Here is a 20,621-nt window from a genome sequence, read left to right as displayed (position 1 = left end):
GCTCGTTACTCCCAGGGCATCCCTGCCTCCCAGAAGGCTAGCTGGGCGTCCTAGATTGCCACCAGATTTCAACCCTCCTTGAAGTGTAGCAAACCTGCAGCAGAGGTCACTGAGTTTTCAAGGCACGTGCCATGCAGTCTCACAGCCCCCATGGTTGGTTTAGCACTCTGCTGTTGCAGTCTTGGATTCTCAACTAGGAGCCCTGCATTTTCATTTTACACTGGGCCCCGGAAATTATGTAGCCAGTGATGGTCACAAGTTCCATAAGCTACCTTGGCTGAACCTGCTCCCCCTGCAATATGTCAGGACACAAACATCAGTGGAGAAGCCTCATCCCCTCCTCTCCCCAGCCTCCAAATCAGAAAGGTTTACTTGGCAGGTAAAATGGAGAAACCATCTCAGTACTCCCTCAGGTAAAATGCCCAGAGATGTGATGTTATATAAGCTCACACTGACAAAGCCCAGTCTAGAACTACGCCTCCATGCTTGCCTGTGAGTAGGGAGGAAGAGCAGACCATGTCTACCTCTTTTTTTTTTTTTTCTGTGTTATTTACTGGCTAGTAAAACATTCTAACTTAGTTTGTGTTCTATGTTTCTCCGAGACTCTTTTTAAATTGAAAAGCAGATAATTTACTAGTCAGAAATCCCAATGAGGCCCTACAGAATATTGCTGTCAGTATTTCATTCTATCACATGCTTCCAAGTCCAAACTTGAATTTCACACTGACGCAGGCATGTTTGGTACCCTATGATACTATATATTTTTCAAGGAATGTTCTCACAACAGTTCATGTAATCTGAGAGTGAGTCATAATTAAAAAGAGCAGAATTGGTCTTATGCATAGACTAAGTATAAAGGACCATGTGGTATAATTTAAGAAGTGCTCCAGAAAGGTGTTTTTTTTTTTTTTTTCTTTTTGCTGAATTTTGGAATTAGGCAGACCTAGGTTTGACTACTTGCTCTGTACTCCATAGGTCTTGGTCTCTGAGAAGATTACTTAATCCTTGTTAGCCTCGGAGAATAATAATAAATAACATAATGCACGTTCGGTTGCACAGTCATGTCTGACTCTTTTCGAACCCACGGACTGTAGCCCGCCAGGCTCCTCTATCCATGGGATTTCCCAGACAAGAATACTGGAGAGGGTTACTCTTTCCTCCTCCAGGGGATCTTCCCAACCCAGGGATCCAACCCATGTCTGCCATGCCTCTAGCATTGGCACGTGGATTCTTTACCACTGAGGCACCTGGGAAGCCCGTATAACACAATAGGGGTGTTGTAACCATAAATGTATTAAATAGAGAGTAAGAGTTCAGAGAATGTCCCACAAATCCCTCCTGGCCTGGGCTCTGCTGTTGCCCCAAATTGTGTCCTTAGAGAGGCATCCTTTTGTGATAAAGCAGTATCTTAGAGTCCTGGCTCAAGATTAAACATCACTGTAATAGGTTCAGGCATTAAGCTCTTTGCCATCACTAACACCCAGGCCAGAATCTAACAGCTCATCGTGGGGGCAGAAAGCTGTGCTTGTCTGTCTCCCACACAGATGTGGCTCAATCTATGGTTGTTAGTTGAAAGAAGGGAATATTGTTCAGGAAAGTGGTGAAAAGAAGGTGAGAAAGGTCAGAGGAGGGAGACAACACCTAAATCGAGGGAGGCTATAACTAAGGTGCTTGGACAACAGGGTTAGAGGGCTGAGCTCAAAGGCAGAAAGAAATGTCCTCCCTCATTGACTATGCTGTTGTTTACAACTTTACTTGGTTCAAAATGTAAAAAGCTGCAGGGTGAAGAATAACCTTTTAAACATGTTTGGCATATTAATGACCATGCCCAATCCTAGGCGGGAAGGAAACAAGTCATTTTTAGCACAAACAACTACAGCAGATTCAAATACAAACATGAAAAACATACTTTCAAAAAGGAAAATGGCAAATGTAATACCAAATTGAAAACACCCTGGTGGCTCAGATGGTAAAGAATCTGCCTGCAACACAGGGTTTGATCTCTGGTCAGGAAGATCCCTAAAGAGCTTCTTGATCAGGATAAAAGAGGTGAGTGGAAAAGCTGACTTAAAACTCAACACTCAAAAAACTAAGATCATGGCATACAATCCCATCACTTCATGGCAAATAGATGGGGGAAAAGTGGAAACGGTGGCAGATTTTATTTTCTTGGGCTCCAAAATCACTGCAAATTTGACCACAACCACAAAATTAAAAGACACTTGCTCCTTGGGAGAAAAGCTATGACAAACCTAGACAATGTATTAAAAAGCAGAGACATCACTTTGCTGACAAAGGTCCATGTAGTCAAAGCTATGGTTTTTCCACTAGTTATGTGCAGGTATGAGAGTTGGACCATAAAATAGGCTGAGTGCTGAAGAACTGATGGTTTTTAATTGTGCTGGAGAAGACTCTTGAGAGTCCCTTGGACTGCAAGGAGATCAAACCAATCAACCCTAAAGAAACTCAGTCTTGGATATTCATTGGAAGGACTGATGTTGAAGCTGAAGCTCCAATACTTTGGCCACCTGATGCAAAGAGCAGACTCACTGGAAAAGACCCAGACACTGGGAAAGATTGAGGGCAGGAGAAGGGGACGACAGAGGATGAGATGATTGGACGGCATCAGTAACTCAACAGACATGAGTCTTCACAAACTACAGGAGATGGTGAAGGACAGGGAAGCCCGTCATGCTGCAGTTCATGGGGTCACAAAGAGTAGGACACGATTGAGTGACTGAACAGCACCACCGCTAGCAAATCACTGGAAAACTGAGCCCTGTACATGTATGTGACTGTTTTGCTTCTTAAATTGTCTTACACCCTGTTCATGGTCAAAGTTCTCTTTTTACAGCAGAAAACTTTTTTATTTCCTATTATCATCCTATCAACAGATTATCACAATTGTCCAACCAATCCCAGATGACTGAATCAAATTCATTTGATGAATGATGAAAACAATTCTTAACATGATTAAAACAAAAGCTATTTGTGTGCCTCGAAAGTAAAGTAGGGGAAAAAACATCTGCTTTAAAATTGCTAGTAACTACTTAGTGGGTCTGAGGCTTCCTTTTGGGTTGATGAACTGTTCTGCAACGAGATAGTGGTGGTAATTGCACAGTACTGTGAATTTACTAAATTTACTTACTATTCACTAAGTTGAATATTGAAATAGTTGAATGAGGAATTTTTGGTAATAAAATTATTTTGCATATTTACTGTAAAATATTATATTATGGGGATCCATGATCGTTTCATTTGACCAATTAGATACTGTGTCAAAGCACTTTTTTAAAATGTATTATTGGGGAATTCCCTGACAGTCTGGTGGTGAGACTCAGCGTTCTCACTGCCGAGGGCCTGGGTTAGCTCCCCGGTCAGGGAACGAAGATCCCACAAGCTGAGCAGTGTGGCCACCCCACCACAAAAAATGTATTATTAATAAATGTTCCTGTAGGGTAAACATTTAAGAATGACAATGCTTTCTTCCACTTCAATCTCTACATATGATATTTTCCAATACTTTTTTCACTCAGATCCCAAAGAAATGATGAGCTTGAGGCAATTTTTTTTTAATGTATCAGAAATACCATTCTTGCAATATCACTCCTTGAAAATTTACTCCCTGAAAATATCTTTGTTTTTTGTTATAGAAATGATTGCTCAGACAAGTGGGGTGTAACATGTAGACACAGCCAAGGTTCAATTTTCCCCCCACTAAGGTTAATCTTTTCTTTTAAACACACCCCTTTTCCAGAACTACATTTTCAGAATTTTCTGAAAATGATTAGAATTACTTGTCATGCAGTCTTACAAATTTGAGAATCATCTGCTTTACACAATAATTTTCATGCTGTTAGAAGAAAGACTGTAAACATCACAAAATTCCAGCTGTCAGCACCTGGTTAGAACAAGAAACAAATCAGAGCCCGGCACAGTGACAGAGTTAGATAACATGACCTCCAGGGGCTCTTCCAAACCCAAGTGCCTTCTTGAATTTTTTTGCTTTCCACAACCTGCTTCCACATATTCTAGGAAGAAGTTTCCCTTTACCCCAGGTCCTCCATGCTATGTGGGTGAGTGAGAGCCAGCACCAGAGAGATGAAGGAAAGTGCTACATCCCTACAGACCCTTAAAATCAGAGAGCCAAGAGCCTGACACTTCTGCTGTCACATCAAGGGACAAATCTCCTAGGACCTCTGTACAGCTAATTTACCCTACTTTCCTGTCATCTCATCCATGTCAGGGCAGTGTGTCTCCTGCCTAACTGCCTCTGATAGGGTAAAGTGCACCAGGAGGTTTTTTTTTTGGAAAGGACTCAGGGTATTAGGATCCTCTTTATTCCTGGTTGTGCCAAGTCAGCCCAATTTCTGTCTGCTTATAACCGAGATCCGCCGTCTAGACACGTCAAAGACAACCACAAAGTATTTGCAGATCTCAGTGGGAAAAAAGAAATGGTAGTGTCTGGAGAAACTTGCAAATTACTTTCTCTGGTTCCTAGGTGGTTAGTGAGACAACCCAGGCCATGAGATGCTCACATAGAAGGTGCACAGATGCCCCCACTCCAGGACTCTTAAGTGGCCTTTCGGACTAGGGTGATGAGACGGGCGCACGGGGATAGGTACCCAGGTCTCCTTGCGGCTGAGCCCAGGCACTCTACTTCCGAGCACGGTCTGCACCTGAGAGCCCTTGCCATATTCCTTCCTGCCAGCTGCGTGTACTGCCCTCTCTGTTTCTCCCTCCCCCTGCCTTCTGTCCCTTCCTCTTTCTTCTTTGCCCCTCCCTAACGACCGAAACAGGCCCTGCAGAGCCCACGCAGCCTTCCAGCAACAAGTTGAGCAGGGAAGACTTGTAGCAGGGCAGCAGTGAGAGCACGTGTCCTCGGTAAACACCCCTTGGCTGAGGGAGGAACTGGATGCCTTCTCCAGGGACAGAGAGGAAGGTGCCCAAAGGGGCACATGCTGCAGCTGGCCATCCACCCTGGTGAGGAGCCAAGCTGAGACAAGGCAGCACACGTCATGCAGGGCTGGTTGAGAGCAGGGGTTCTGGAGTCGGACGGTCTGATTTTGAATCCCAGCTCTGTTGTTCTCTAGATGTAGGACCTGGGGCAAGTTGCTTCTCTGAGCAAGTATTTCCTCACTATAAAAGTTGAGATAATCACAACAATGTGAAGATACAATGTGTATGTGAATACACTACTGACTGTACACTCACTTAACACTAGTTATCATAAATTTAATGTTATGTGGTTATTTTTTAAATGGGATAACAATAGGACCTATATCACCAGGCTGTGAGGGCTAGATGAGATAATACACGCCAAGCACCTGGCACACAATACATGCTCAGTGAGTGCGGGCATTCACTGCAGTGCCACTGATGATCCATTTGACCACTGGCCTGGCTCTCTGGGCCTGGACTTGTAAGCATAGCTCTGGGCTGTGGTATAAACTGGAGGGCACATCCCTGCTGTGGAAAGGCTGGTTCTTGAACAGGAAACTTGGACCACATGCGGAAAGGATGGAGCGGCATGTGAGGGAAAGAGCTGGGGGAATCCTCAAAATTGATCTGGGGACAATGGCAGAATTTCTTTGGAATTTAATGTCCTCCCTTCCAAGAGGAGGTTGACCCAGGATATTCCTAAAGTCTCTCTCACCATCAGACTTCTGTGACTACCTTGATGACAGGCAAAACTAGGAGTTTTGGAGCTGTGTGGTCTGAGCCCAGCACTGGGGTCTCCTGGGCTTTGTATCTGCGTCTGTGAATGGGGCTGGGGGAGATCTTACTCTCAGGAGCATCTTGAGGTATCCTATGTAGAAAGGACTTACCAAAACTTCTGTGCCAGCTTCACCATGGACCGTCTCCAGAAGGAAGGGACTTTGGTTGCTGAATTCGCAAATCTAAATATAACACCAATAATGCCACAGGAAGGCTGGCCCGGAGGAAGCTGGGCCAGGCTGTGGGGAGGAGGAGGGACTCTAGTGAGAGGACAAGGGCTGCTGCGTGCAAAAAACAGAACAGTCACTCAAAAGCAGCATTCTGTTTCAAAATGACCGTCAGTAGCCAGAGACTTCAGTTTTGAGACAGAAATTATCCAAAGGGAAATTATTTTGTGTGAATTAGAGATGCCCCCCCCAGCCTGCACCTCCCACCTCCCGCCTCATCTGTCTCTCTCTGCCCTTCGGTCTGACACAGGTCAGAAGTTTCTGTCGTGTGACATGGTGGCAGAAGGGACCTTCCTCCTACATCACCAGGGGCAGGGCTTGTATCATAGCAGCTCTGCATCCACACGCGCCTTGCTTGGTTTGCTCACTGAATACCGTGGAATAACAAAACAAATACACGTCTTGCATAAAACAAATGATAAGATTAAATTTTAAGGGGAAGACCCCGCCCTCAAGTCAGTTGTTATTTAGTCACTAAATTGTGCCCGACTTTTTGTGACACCTTGGACTGTAGCCCACCAGGCTTCTCTGTCCATGGGATTCTCAAGGCAAAAATACTGGAGTGGGTTGCCATTCCTTTCTCCAGGGAATCTTCCCCACCCACGGATGGAACCTGAGTCTCCTGCACTGTAGGCAGATTTTTTACCGTCTGCGCCATCAGGGAAGCCCCTAAAACATTTAGTTGTATCCAAATTTTGAAGACCTTTGATTGCCAAGATAATGAGTGTGTACCTTATCCTGCAAGAAACAGGGAGACAGCAATGACTATCCATGAGTGGAGCAACATGATAAAAGGAGCAGTTTAGGAAAATGAACCCGGAGAAGGGGAGAGGCTAAAGGGAAGGAGACAAGATGGGGGAACACAGAGGAATGGATAGAGAAGATGGGGTACATATATACAATGGACTGTTACTCAGCCGTAAAATGAATGAAATAATGCCTCTTGCAGCAGCAAGGATGGCCCTAGAGTTTGCCATACTGAGTGAAGTCAGACAGAGAGAGACATATCGTATGATATTGCTTATATGAGGGATCTAAGAAAAAATGATGCAAATGAACTTATTTACAAAACAGAAATGGACTCATAAACTTGAGAGAGTGAACTTGTGATGGCAGGGGAGACAGGCGGTGGGGTGGGGGGGGACTAATAGGGGGTTTGGGATTGACATGTACACACTGCTATATTTAAAGTGGATGACTGGCAGGGACCTACTGTGTAGCACAGGGAACACTGATCAATATTGTGTGGCAATCTGAATGGAAGGAGAATTTGAAACGGAGTAGATACATGTGTAACTGAGTTCCTTTGCTGTACACCTGAACCTAGCACAGAATTGTTTATCAACTATACTTTAAGATAAAATTAAAAGTTTTTTTTTAAGAAAAGATGGGGTTGGAGCACTGGCATAGTCTATCATCCTGAGATCACAATGGCTGTAGCTGTAGGAGTGAACAGGAGGGTAAAGAGAAGGGTAAAATTTGTCTAAATATGAATTGATATAACTAGTGATAGGAGATGAATAGAGAAAAAGTGAAAAAAAAAAGTTGGAAATTTCAAGAACACCAGATTATTTAATTACTTATTAAATTTAATAACAAAACATACCATAAAATGACTAGTAGCATCTTAAAAATAAGTCCTAAGTCAATAAGTGAGATCATTAAAACCCCTGAAAAAGGAGGAAGTCAGCTAAGCAGACCTAGTGATGATCACTGCATTTTAAAAAATCTGTTCATAGTATGAAGTGGTCAAGAGACTGGATTTTTTTTTTTTTTTGCCTCTATATATATACACCAAAGAAAGCATTAGAGATTTCTACTCCAAATTGACCTTAGAAACATATAAGATGGAGATACCAGGCCAGTTGTGAGGAGAGCACAGATAGATGTCCTAAGAGTACCCAACCGAGTAGATGTAGATAATTCACAGGCTGTCATCTGGGCAGTTCAGAGAGAGGCTGAATAACTCTCGGTCAAGACAAAAAGCCAGGTTTGGTTCAGCAGACACTGGAGAACTGCTGGAGGCCCTAGAAGAGAGAGCAGCCTGGTGAAAGCTGGGTTTTAGAAACATGAGCTGAATAGACCCTGACAAGCCTTCAGAGCATGGACTGGAGAGGCACAGTGCCAGAGGCAGCTTTTTCCTGGTGTGAAGGGGAAGCTGTAGGCTTGGATCTTGGTTGCAGGAGAAGGACCAGCCCTGTGCATACTGAAAGGATGAAGCTCCAGATTTGGGCTCGAGGTTAGGATGTGGGGATGAAGAAGGAGCAAGGATTTGCTTTGTTCTTTTTGTTTGTGAAGAGTTGCCTGAATATGAAACCTTCTTTAATCCATTCCTAAATCCAGATTAAATAGGGATTTTCTCAGATAAACATTGCTTTGCAGTCCACCTTTTCTCGAAAAACAGTGAAAAAAACACCATAAAGTTTGCTTTCTCATGGTTCTCTGTGAGTGCACTGAGCTAAAAACAAGATATTTTCTGGTTTTTTTCTACAAAACTTTAAAGAAAGCACTTCTTGCAGATGATACCATCTTTCAAATCATCTATATTTAATAAAAATTATTAGAAAGGTATTAATGAAATATGACTTTACTTGGAGTACTCTTTGATGGTCTGGCCATATGCAACTGCCTTTCCAGTGAACTTCATGCCCATCCTGCTTCTAGTAGAGTTCTGTATCCCACCAGTCCCTCCTTCCATGCCAATCAGCCATGCTAGGGAGCATTTTCAGTCAACCATCCCTGCCACTACCAAAAAACAAAACAAATGAAAAAACACCCCAGAACCGCCAACAACAGCAATAATAAAAACCAATTCTGGAGTACCTTCCGGTCTGGAGAATATCTATCCAAGCTCATTCTACAATGACCATCTATTGCTTACAGCTGCCATTATAGTAGCATACAAAATGGTTTCACTGTCCTAAAAATCCTCTGTTCCGCCTACTTATCCTTCCTTCCCTCTTCCTGAACTCCTGACAAGCACTAATCTTTTTACTGTCTCTATGGTTTTGTCTTTTCCAAATTCCAGGTGGAATCATACCTTATGTAGTCCTCTCAAACTGAATTCTTTGACTTAGCATATATCACATTTTTAATCAGAAATCATCAGAAATTAAAAACTATGCAACGTATGCAACCAGCCACTATTTGCCTCTGAGTCCAAAAAGAAAAGAAAAATGGTTATCTTTTGCCATTCAAATTACACCAGTCCTATCCCTCTTTTACAGACTCCCTGCCCCTGGGATTCTGGGAGTCCCAGGCTGCTTGTACCTCCCACATCTTCCCCCTGGCTCTCGCCTATCTCCAGATCCATTCACCACTCTCCTAGGAGCCATCCTGGTGCAGATGGCTTCCTCTAGGTTCCATCTGGATTTCTTGGGCTCCTTCCACCTCTGGCCACAGACCCATCCCTTATTTCCTCACAGTCCTAAGAGAGTTATGAATGTGTAATAAAACTTCACTGAAGTTTGAGGAATAAGAAAAGGGAAGTACATCACAAAGAATGGTTTATTTTTGTTACTAGTCAAGGCTTCACTCAGTGTTCTGGACCCTACCTCAGGCTCTCTCTGCTTTGCTCCCAGCCAGAGAACACTTCAAATGCCAGTTTGCCTCTGCATGGTGAGAATGAGTGCTTCTAGGAGTCAACTCAACCTGTAGTCGAGGGACCAGCAACCAGGAGGCCCCAAGAAGACAGGAGACATCCTGATACCAGAGCCCAAGACCTGTCTACCACATCCTCATTTCCCTCACTTGCAGTTTCTAGACTGGAGTCTTTGCAGGATGAGCGACAGCGAGGCTGCCCATCCCCCACATATGGGGCTATGGCCGTGTCTTGGTCCTAACAGCACCACATTCTATGTTCTTCCATGTTAGAGCACCGTATTAGGAATGGCAACATCTCAGCCAGGTTCTCTGCTGGGAGCAGATCTGCTAGCTTTTGGATTATTGCACAGCGTGAGGGGCACATAGGCCCTTTATCTCCAACTCTGCAGCTGCTGCAAACTATGGTTCAAGAAAAAAGCATATGACTATAAAATAAACAAAAATACACAGGCATCAGGTAGTCTAAATTCACACAGAGAAAAATCAAGTCCCGTAAAGAAGTGACCATCTAGTAAATCATGTGTCCAGATTGGGTTACCCAAGTGACCACTCAGTTTCTCTGCCTGAAACTCTGCACTTGGGTTAATGAGTACTTTAATTTTCTGCAAGCAGGTATTTGCTTTATTTGGCACAACTGAAAGCTTTGCAGTGGAAAAGGGTATGATCAGCACAGCAACAACTATCACAGTTGTGCTCAAAGGGTGGTCTCCCGACGGGTGGAGCCAGCACCACCTGGGGACTTGTAGGAAATGCAAATTCTCCAGCCCCACCGCAGACCTGCCCAATCAGAAACCCCAGGGGTTGGAGGGAAACTCTGGGTTTCCAAGGACCTCTGGGTGATTTTGGTGCAGTTTATTGTGAGAACCACTGGTCTGCCAGATTCTAAAGCCTCTAAACTCTTCTTTGAAGACAAAAAACTGCTCGTAACTTTCAAACAATGATCTTTCCTCTCTCAAGACATCATGGGATCTAAATGAGATCCTGGTTCAGTCAGGGCCACATTACTCCAGTGTGTTGGTAAATAGCTAAGTTTATTGATATTAACCCAAAAGCTTGAAAAAAAATTTAAAACAACAGGAAAGGAGAGAATATAATATTCAACTTGGTTTATATAAGGAATAATAATTATTTATATGACCTGCTCACTAGTTTGAGTGTGAAAATGTCATACTGCTTAAAAATAACATATTAATGCTGTTTTAAAATGTAGATACGTGTAGATAAGCTTTGTCCTTCATTGTATTTTGTTAACATAAGCATGGCTATCTCTTCACAACTTTAAAAGATGAGAACACTGAGATCCCATTATCCTTCTCCTAGCCTTGCAAGGATATCTCTGAAAGGGATAATCAAAGTGCAGCTACTTTATGCCTTACCTATTTTCACCCCCACACAGCTTATCACAGTGAAACAACTGTCGTTCAACTCAAGAGCATCTTCTCCTGAAACAGTCCAGTTGCACATTTCTTTGCTATTGCATATCCTCCAAGTTGTGCTAGAGGACAAAAAGTGCTCCAGAATGGAGCAGAAGATACTAAAGAAGGCAGCAAAAGCTGTGCATCAGACGGTGTGTGAAGAGTGGATAAAGTGAGCTGAGGGCATCACCACATCTTCTCGGTCTGGGGGATGCCGACTTGTACCATGTAACAAGGTTTGCAGCTGAAACTGAGCAGTCTGTGAACGGCAGGGTTTGAGTGAATGAGATGCAGAGGGAGGAAAAAAATTTAAACACAAAACATGTAGTTTGTGAAACAATTCAACCATTTGCTAAAATTATAGATTATAATTATTTTAATAATCTATCAGTTCAGTCGCTCAGTCGTGTCTGACTTTTTGTAACCCCATGAACCGCTATAATTAAAAGTAATTATGAAATGCCAAGAAGCATCAACTACCTAGCTGAATAATTGAAAAAATTACATCAAACTTTTTTGCAACAATTTACATATGACTATTTACACCTACAGCAAAGTCACTTACACAAATCAGCCTCTGGCTCCCTATTACTCTGCCTGTGTCCCACTCTTCAGGAACCTCTGATAGGATCCTTCACTCCAGTTCATTTTGCCCTTCAATCCAGTTAGGCATGAAGTGGGGTAAAGACATTCCACTTGGTTATAGCTGGCTTACAACTAGAGTGCCCTCTGCTCCCCACTTGAAATTATTCAGTTTCTTCCTAATCAATCCATTTCAATCTGTCTCTCAATCTCACTTCCTCTCTACTCCTAGACCTCCTATCTTCCCCGCCTCCCCATTCCTCTATCTCACAGATTCTCTACAGTTCCTCAGCAAAAGGAGAAAAGGGTTTGCACGGGATGTATGTGAACAAATTCTAGAATGCTATATGGTTCTGAGGCAACTTAAAGTCCAGCTGGAAGGACGCCCCTGTGTGTCTCTGATGGACCAGGTGGTCCTCTTCTTTCTCATCCATCCTGTTCTCTCTGCTGCTGAGCCTGGTGCTTAGCTGAGCTCTCATACATGTGGAATCAACACACCCAGCCTCCTTTACTGGTGATGTAAGATATGGTCTCATTTCCTTTGTTATGCAAATGATGAAATGGCACTGACCTTCTCATATTCAAACTTGAACCCCTCACTGGGTTGCCCAGTCATGTAGATAATTCTCCAAGGTGTAGCCTCAAGAAGTCTCTCTTATCTTTCTACTCCACCCTCCAGCTTGTCCTCCCACTGCGATCCACCCCTCAGTGCCAATGGAACACACCTTCCCCATAGCCCAATCAAAGCCAGGCTACAACTCCTGACAGGATACCATTGAAGATTTGGGGACAATAAAGGGAATTATCTCATTGAAAAGGGCTACCGATGGCACTGCAGATGGCTCTTCTCAGAGCAGAGGCCCAGACCCAGTCTCGGGTTCAGGGCCACATACCTCCCCACCCCTCCAGCTTCACACTATAGAAAAGCCCTCTATGTTTTTCAGGTCTATAGGTCCTAACAATCATTAGACCTAGAAGAGAAAAGAGCTCCCCTACATGCCCAATCTACATTACCATTTCTTGTTTGACAATCTCCCTTTTCCCAAGATAGTTGAGAGTAGGAATGTCCACTGTGCAGTAAATGTCCCATCACCATGATGTCTGATGGCCCTCAGGAAGTAGCTGCAGCAGAATATCAGCCCAGGAGAGTTGTTGTTCAGTCATTAAGTCGTGTCTGACTGCAATCCCATGGAGTGCAGCACACCAGGCTTTTCTGCTCCTCACTAGCTCCCAGAGTTTGCTCAAATTCACGTCCATTGAATCGGTGATGTTATCTAACCATCTCATCCTTTGTCACCTCCTTCTCTGCCTGTGCTAAGTCTTTCCCAGCATCAGGGTCTTTTCCAATGAGTCAGTTGTTCACATCAGGTGGCCAAAGTATTTGAGCTTCAGCATCAGTCCTTCCAATGAATATTCAGGGTTGATTTCCTTTAGGATTGGGTGGTTTGGTCTCCTTGCTGGTCCAAGGGACTCTCAAAAGTCTTCTCCAGCACAATTCAAAAGCATCGATTCTTCAGTGCTCAATCTTCTTTGTGGTCCAACTCTCACATCTGTACCGGACTACTGGAAAAAACTAGGTTAATTTCAGCCTGAAATTAACACTTAGTGGGGGAGGCCAACAGGTCAGGCCAGGCAGAGTTCCTCTGACAAGCTGTTCTCTCATCTTCTCAAATGCTCCATCCCTACACCAAAAAGCTTTGCAGCATATACATTGTAAATCCATACATAGCCCAAGAGAATATTTCTCCCAGATTCCAGTTCCTGTCAACAGGGTTTTGTACGCCTATGCTAAGTTTAACTGTGTATCACTCTTCATAATAGCTAATAGACAGCCTAGCTCCCAGAGTGAGAGAAATCCTCATTTTTTTAATGGAAAAACTCCATTTCCTCCTGGAACAATGGCTATATACAAGCTTTTTGTGAGCTCAGTCATGTCCAGTTCTTTGCTGCTCCGTAGACTGTAGACCGTCAGGCTCCTCTTTTCATGGTATTTTCCAAGCAAGAATACCGGAGTGGTTGTCACTTCCTACTCCAGGGGATCTCCCAACCCAGGGATCGGACTGGTGCCTCTTGCATCTCCTGCACTGGCAGGCAGATTCTGTACCACTAGAGCCACTTCGGAAGCCCCATATAGAAGCTTTGTATTTCATTAACTAAAATGCCCAATGAAATTGTTTTCTCAGAAGAAAGGAAAGCTTTGCCTGAAAGGTAAATTCATATATGTTACTCTTTCAAGGCAGAACCATGTGAAATTTTATTTAGATGTATTTTAAATTAGAAGGTCATTATGAAGAAAATAAAACATGGTCCTATATGCTGAACTTTTTTCTAATTCATAAATTTTTCTAATTACAATTGGCCTTGAAAACAACCATGTAACAATTTTTTGCATATCCTTTTACAAAGCTATGCACATACCAGCACACATGTATATATGTCTTTTTTTCCTACAAAAAACATACATGCATATTCTGAATTTTCCTTCTTTCTTTTCTTTCGTCTCATCCTCCATTGTCATTTAACTTAATAATATCTCAAGATTTTTTTTTTTACATATTAGCAATAGAGATGTATTTTTTTTTATAGCCTGTGGTATTCCATTTATGGCTTTATCAGTGTGTATTTAAGAAGTTCCCTTTTAATAATCAATGGGCATTTAGGTTGTTTCCAGGTGTTTTGGTGGGAGAGGCAGAAAGGATTAGAGCTATTATACCTATCTGGAATAAACATTCTGATATGTATGTTTGTATAGTTTGTGACTATGTTCACAAGGTAAATTTCTAGCAGTGGAACTTCCAGGTCAAGAGGCAAGGTGGTTTTTCATTTTGACAGATATTGATTGTACTAATTTATATTCCCAAGAATATCTGTATTCTTATATACTTGCCAACCCTGGGGATTATTATACTTATTAAGTTTTGCCAGTCTGGTAATCAGAATATTTTACCTCATTGTTCCCATTTAGATTTCTTTAAATATAAATGATATTAAATAACTTTTTATTGATCTGCTGGTCACTTGTATTTTTTTTTTTCTGTTAGCTCTGTGTTCACATCTTTTGCTCATTTTTCTATTGAATTGTTAAACATTTTTTTTACTGAGTTGTAAGATGCTTTTTTAATCAAAACATGTAGTTCTTCTTCTTATATGTGCTGCAAATGTTTCTTCCAACATGTATTTATCTTTTGATTTTGTGCACATTACTTTTTTTTTTTTATATAAGAACCTTCTTTAATCAGGAGATTGAAGAAAGCTGCATTATTGATTGTTGGATAGTTTGTAATTAACTTTTCATATTAACAACATTAGAAAGCTAAGTACCGTGCACATTACTTTTTGCTCTGCAGAAGTTTCAAATATTTATGCAACCAGATTCATTCATCAGTTTCTTTATGACTTCTGTGTATGTACAACTTTTAAGTGACAATTTTTCCAGATTCTGCCTAGTAAAGTTAACCTGCTCACAAAAAATCTTAAGCCTGATTTCTGTCTATACTGTGTTCTTCAATGTAGCTCTGTCTTTGTATGGTCTGAGGACAGTAAGTGATAAATGGTGAGGCTTCTGATAGCTTCTGACTCCTCAGAACAGACATATCTGGGAGTCGAATTTCTCCTAGAGCCTGAGGCTGACCCAGGCTTCAGTGGGTCAATGCATGGCCTGATGACCACACTCCTTATAGACTCAGTCACACCTTCTCTCTGCTTAGGTAGTAAATGGCTAGCTTAATTGAATACAATATAATTCATGCTCTTTCGGGGTTTATTTATTTGGGGCCTTTTTCTTGTACTCAAGAAGGATAGAAGACTTAAAAATCAACCTAGTTATTAATATTTTATGTTTCATTTCATACAGGCAACTTCAAAAGATGGTCCATGATATCAAGAACAATGAAGGCGGAATCATGAACAAGATCAAAAAGTAAGTCAGATGCCATAGCACTATGTAAGCACTTATTTATGTAAATAACATCTTATGCCAGCCTGCAGTAAGTGGAAGAAAACGAAGTTCCCTGTTACCCGGGTGAGGAATGACAACCTCTCTAGCATGTGACACTTTCTTACTCATGGCTAGAGTCATGGTGGTCAGACCCGCATTCAGGAAACATGGTGAATGAGTGGCTGGTACTCAGGCACCTTGCTTTTCTCTCTCACTCCTGGACAGCTGAGTTATGTCATTCAAGGTGCTTGGCAAACATCAAAAGAGACGTTTATAGAAGCCGGACAATCAGCTTCTTTGACCACTTAGCTAAGGGCCACTAGGATGTGTTTCTGTTTTGGAGAAATTCAAAAGAGAAATTGCAAGAACACAGCCTGATTTCTTTAGGATGCCACAACTGTTTTCCATATTTTGATTTCTGCTTTTTCAATTATGACCTTGAAATGGTGTTTTCAATCGACACTTGGAGAAGGAAAGTTAGAATTCCAAATCTTCATACACATACACACACACAGACACATACCTCTAAGGTTTTGTTTTTGTTTTTGCAGAGAATAGAAATGTACATTATGCATATCTGAATTTGCCACTCGAAATTAACTCAAGAGGAAAGGGGAAATGGTACTCTGTTAAGTTTTTGTTTAAGGCTTTTTTGTTTTTATGAAAGTAATATAGATTCACTAGGAGAAAAAAATCAAAGAGTTCAGAATTGCATGAAGTAAAAATCTCTCACCTTCTCCTACTCCCACCCTAACCTGCTCCCCAGAAATGGACACAGCATGAGTGAGTTTGGTATAAATATCTGTATGTGTATGTTTACACACACACATACACGCATTGGCATAGTTGTAGTCCCTAAATATACATTACATACATGCATACAGTTTCATCATGAGTGGCATCATGCCACACACACATTCTACCAAATTGCTTTGTTTGTTGGTTTTAATTAATGCTATATAGTGGGCATTTTTATTTGTTAGCACATAAAAATAACCATAAATGTTTTAAACAGATAATTAATAGTCTACTATAAATATATTATCATTTATTTAACCAGCTATATACCGGTGGATTTCTTTGAAGTCGGAGTAGGAGTTTAAATGTACATTTTGGAAGACAATTTGATAATATCTATGAAAGTTTTATGGCCATTTTTTTAAGTTTACCTGTCATAAATAACACTTCAATAAATATCCTCTGCAGACTTTTGAGTATACCAGAAAATTAAATTCCTGAAGTGAAATCTCTAGCTTCTGGATAGGATTTGTGCCCTTGAGATTTTGGTTGATATTACCAAATTGCTGCCCCAAAATTTTGTACCACTGGTTGGTGGTGGTTTAGTCATTAAGTCGTGCCCGACTCTTGCAACCTCATGAACTGTAGCTTGCCAGGCGCCTCTGTCCATGGGGTTCTCCAAGCAAGAATACTGAAGTGGGTTGCCATTTCCTTCTCTAGGGGATCTTCCCAACTTAAGAATCGAACTTCCCAACTTAGGTCTCCTGAATTTCAGGTACTACTAACAGTGGATAAAAGTTCATTTCCTTGTGGCTTCAAAGCAGAGTATTTTTTTTCTTTTTTGGCTTTTGCTAAACTTAAGAGTAATAAATCATTTTTCATGGTGTTTTTAGGCTATACAATGTAAATGAGTTTCAATATGTGTAACTGGTCATCACAAAATAGTTAAAATGATCTTCTGCTTGAGGGACAGTGGTCATCTCATACAGGAGAAGAACCTGTCTTCATGGTCTCTCCTATGACTGGGAGATGTGTGTGTGACTATTTTCATTTCTTATTTCTAATATATATAGAATCTCATTGAAATAGAGAACCCTGCCAGTCATTGTTTCCATCACTAGCAATTCTAGATTAATTATCTCACAATTGCCTGTTTTACAATATACCAATTCTTTCAATAATATGAACTCTTTGTATAAAATGTCTCCTTATTCCATTTACAGCAGCCATGGAGCTCAAATTTTCCCAGATAATTTCTATTTCATTCTGCCCACTATCCCCTACTACTTGACAAACTGTGTTTTCTTCTCTGTTTGGAAAATATGACTGCCCCAGTCATCACCCTGGTGAAGTCAATGGCTCTTTTGGGTCAAAGTGCCCCAAACTTAGGCTCTGGCTCAAAACCAAGCCACAGGTGCCACCTTCAAAGGAGGAAGCACAGTTGAGCACACTGGTTTCCTAATACGAGAGCATGACAGAGCGGTCACCAGTTCATGGGTGAATGAGAAAAGAAGGCCCGTAAAGAGTTGAGGGTTGGCGTGCAGCTGCTGGTTCCTCAACGAGGCCCAAACGACACCTCTTATCTCTGGTGGATGTTCAGTGATCAAGGATCCTCTCTTGAATTGCTCCTTTATTCTGAGATGATGACCTCACACTTTTGGGGGTATTAAAATATACTTTCTTTTCCTTTTTTGAAAAGACAGCAATAACATATAATGGTTGGTTTGTGCTTTTTGAAATCTTACTGTTCCATGAACAGACCTAGCACCAGATCCAGTTTTGTTTTTGTTTTTCTTCCCTTCACTACCATAGACAGTCTCTCTCTCTGGACCTCATCCTAGGTCTAACAACGTCTTCCCAGCATGCCCTATTGGCTTGCTGAGAATTGAATGAAACAATAGCTAGAAGAGTCTTTAGGAAACAAAAAATAATTTCTAGGCAAATATAATTAATCTTATTTTTGCAACATTACAGTTCTGGTTTATCAGCCTTTTTTTTTTTTTTTTTTGTAATCAAGCATGATTTTCTGTACCACCTTTTTCCCCAAAAATGAAATATTTTTGTATGTAATGGTTACCTTGTTTGTGTGTGTGTGTGTGTGTTTGTGTATGCTCTAAGTCACTTCAATGGTGTCCGACTCTTTGCGACCCCGTGGACTGTATCCCTCCAGGCTCCTCTGTCCGTGGGATTCTTCAGGCAAGAGTACTGGAGTGGGTTCACACCCTCCTCCAGGGGATCTTCTCAACCCAGGGATCGAACTTGTGTCTCTTGTGTCTCCTGCATTAGTAGGCGAGTTCTTTACCACTAATTCCAGCTAGGAAGCCCCAGTGGTTAGCTCATACACAGCTTATGTAAACAGATGTGATGTTTTAGTAAATGAAGGCTACTGGGCTTTATATAGGTTTTATTTGTATATGTCTAAATTTCACTAAGCAAAGCATTCTTACATAACATGCTAACTATTATTAAAAATAATAACTTACTACAAACCTTACACATTTCAAATAATGGAAGGGAAAGCGCTGTCAAAAGTTGTAAAAAGTCTAAAAACTGGGATACGTTTTGAAATGTAATTTTAGTTTTTTCCTTTTAATGAAAGGGAAAGCTTTGTGAATACTCAGAACATTTTATATATGCATAAATATAGTAGTTTTGAGAGTGCTTGAAACAATTCAGCTTTTATCTAAACATCACAATCCTCAACCTGGAGACACTCACTGCTCACTTATTTGGCATTTTTTTCAATAGTACAAAAAATAATCTCATCCCAACCTACAACATTTCAGTTCAGCATTTTAGCTGATTATAGCTAATTTTTCTTATTATTTAAAGCATTTACTGAATTATTTATTAAGATAGAGTTCATCTTCTCTTACCTTCCTATCAAACCAATCAACATTTATTGTCCTCGAATCTCTGATCTCTGGACTTACTAGTATTCTGACCTCTCAGGGCCCTTCCACCTCCTGACCTCACCTTTGCCGAGTCTCAGCCACACTGTGCACTGGGGGGAGGGGCAGAGGCAGGAAATGCTGGCTAATGGCTTCACTACATTTACAGTACATTTAGTTTTTCAGTGTGAAGAGTTCAAAAGAAACCATTATTCTGTTAGTCATCTACCCATTATCTCTAAACCTGCTTCTATTATGGGCCTTGACAACAGCTGTCCTACTCACTGACCATCTGTCTAATTTGTTATCTACAGGCTGAAAGTCAAGGCACCTCCAAGTGTTCCTCGAAGGGACTATGCCCCAGGTAAGAGTATTTCTAAACTACTTGGACTCTTGACTAACCTAATGTTCATAATTCCTTCTTGAAAAGGGAACACTGTTCTACTCATTTGAAAACAAAGGAGCCCATTCTAATTTTAAGAGTAATCTGACTATAGTGGAGATATAGTGGTCCTTCTATCTGTCCATCCATCCACCCATCCATCCATCCACTCATCTATTTATCAAATATGTATTAAGCAACTTCCATGTGACAGGCATATACAGAGTCTTAGGTAAAAATACAATGAAAATAAGACAGATATGGTCTCCATACTCACAGAATTTATAGTCTAGAAGGGAAGATAGATGATTTTAAAAGTAATTACAATTCAGTGTGATGGGGAAGCACAAAGTTCTATGGAAGTACATAGCAACAGTATCTAATCTAATTTGAGGTGGAGAATGTGGTGGAAATAGGGAATGGAAGGCTTCCTAGATAGAGAATTGTTAAAACAGATACTTGAGGGTCCATGAGGTTGGGGGCAGGGTGGGGGCAGGGGAACGCAGTGTACATGGAATAAATTCCTGATGGCACATAGTTACTCAATCTTCTCCAAGTTTTAGCCCTGCAACCCCATTCCAACTAGGATTAACTTTGTCAGGGGAGAGGAGTTAGCCTGGAGATTGGTAGGTTTATGACAATAGAAAGCTAAGTACACCAAAACCTTTGACTGTGTGGATCACAACAAACTGTGGAAAATTCTTCAAGAGATGGGAATACCAGACCACCTGACCTGCCTCCTGAGAAATCTGTTTGCAGGTCAAGAAGCAACAGTTAGAACTGGACATGGAACAACAGGCTGGTTCTAAATCGGGAAAGGAGTACGTCAAGGCTGTATATTGTCACCCTGCTTATTTAACTTATATGCAGAGTACATAATGAGAAACACTGGGCTGGAGGAAGCACAAGCTGGAATCAAGATTTCCAGGAGAAATATCAATAACCTCAGATATGCAGATAACACCACTCTTATGGCAGAAAGCGAAGAACTAAAGAGCCTCTTGATGAAACTGAAAGAGGAGAGTGAAAAAGTTGGTTTAAAACTCAACATTCGGAAAACTAAGATCAAGGCATCCAGTCCCATCAGTTCATGGCAAATAGATGGGGAAACAGTGAGAGACTTTATAT

General features: G+C 41.4%; 1 protein-coding gene across 2 annotated transcripts in view; it reads left to right on the top strand.

The window, feature by feature from the left end:
- Nucleotides 1-20,621, top strand: part of BLNK (B cell linker) — an 80,227-nt gene that overhangs the window by 7,659 nt on the left and 51,947 nt on the right. For both annotated transcript variants that reach the window (XM_025274346.2, XM_025274349.2), the window contains exons 2-3: nucleotides 15,399-15,464; nucleotides 19,426-19,475. In XM_025274346.2, coding sequence (XP_025130131.1) covers nucleotides 15,399-15,464; nucleotides 19,426-19,475 — 116 coding nt within the window. The remainder of the gene's footprint in view (nucleotides 1-15,398; nucleotides 15,465-19,425; nucleotides 19,476-20,621) is intronic.

Source organism: Bubalus bubalis, chromosome 23 (genome assembly GCF_019923935.1).
Source record: "Bubalus bubalis isolate 160015118507 breed Murrah chromosome 23, NDDB_SH_1, whole genome shotgun sequence".
Classification (NCBI taxonomy): domain Eukaryota; kingdom Metazoa; phylum Chordata; class Mammalia; order Artiodactyla; family Bovidae; genus Bubalus; species Bubalus bubalis.
This window is presented reverse-complemented; position numbering and strand designations above follow the sequence as displayed.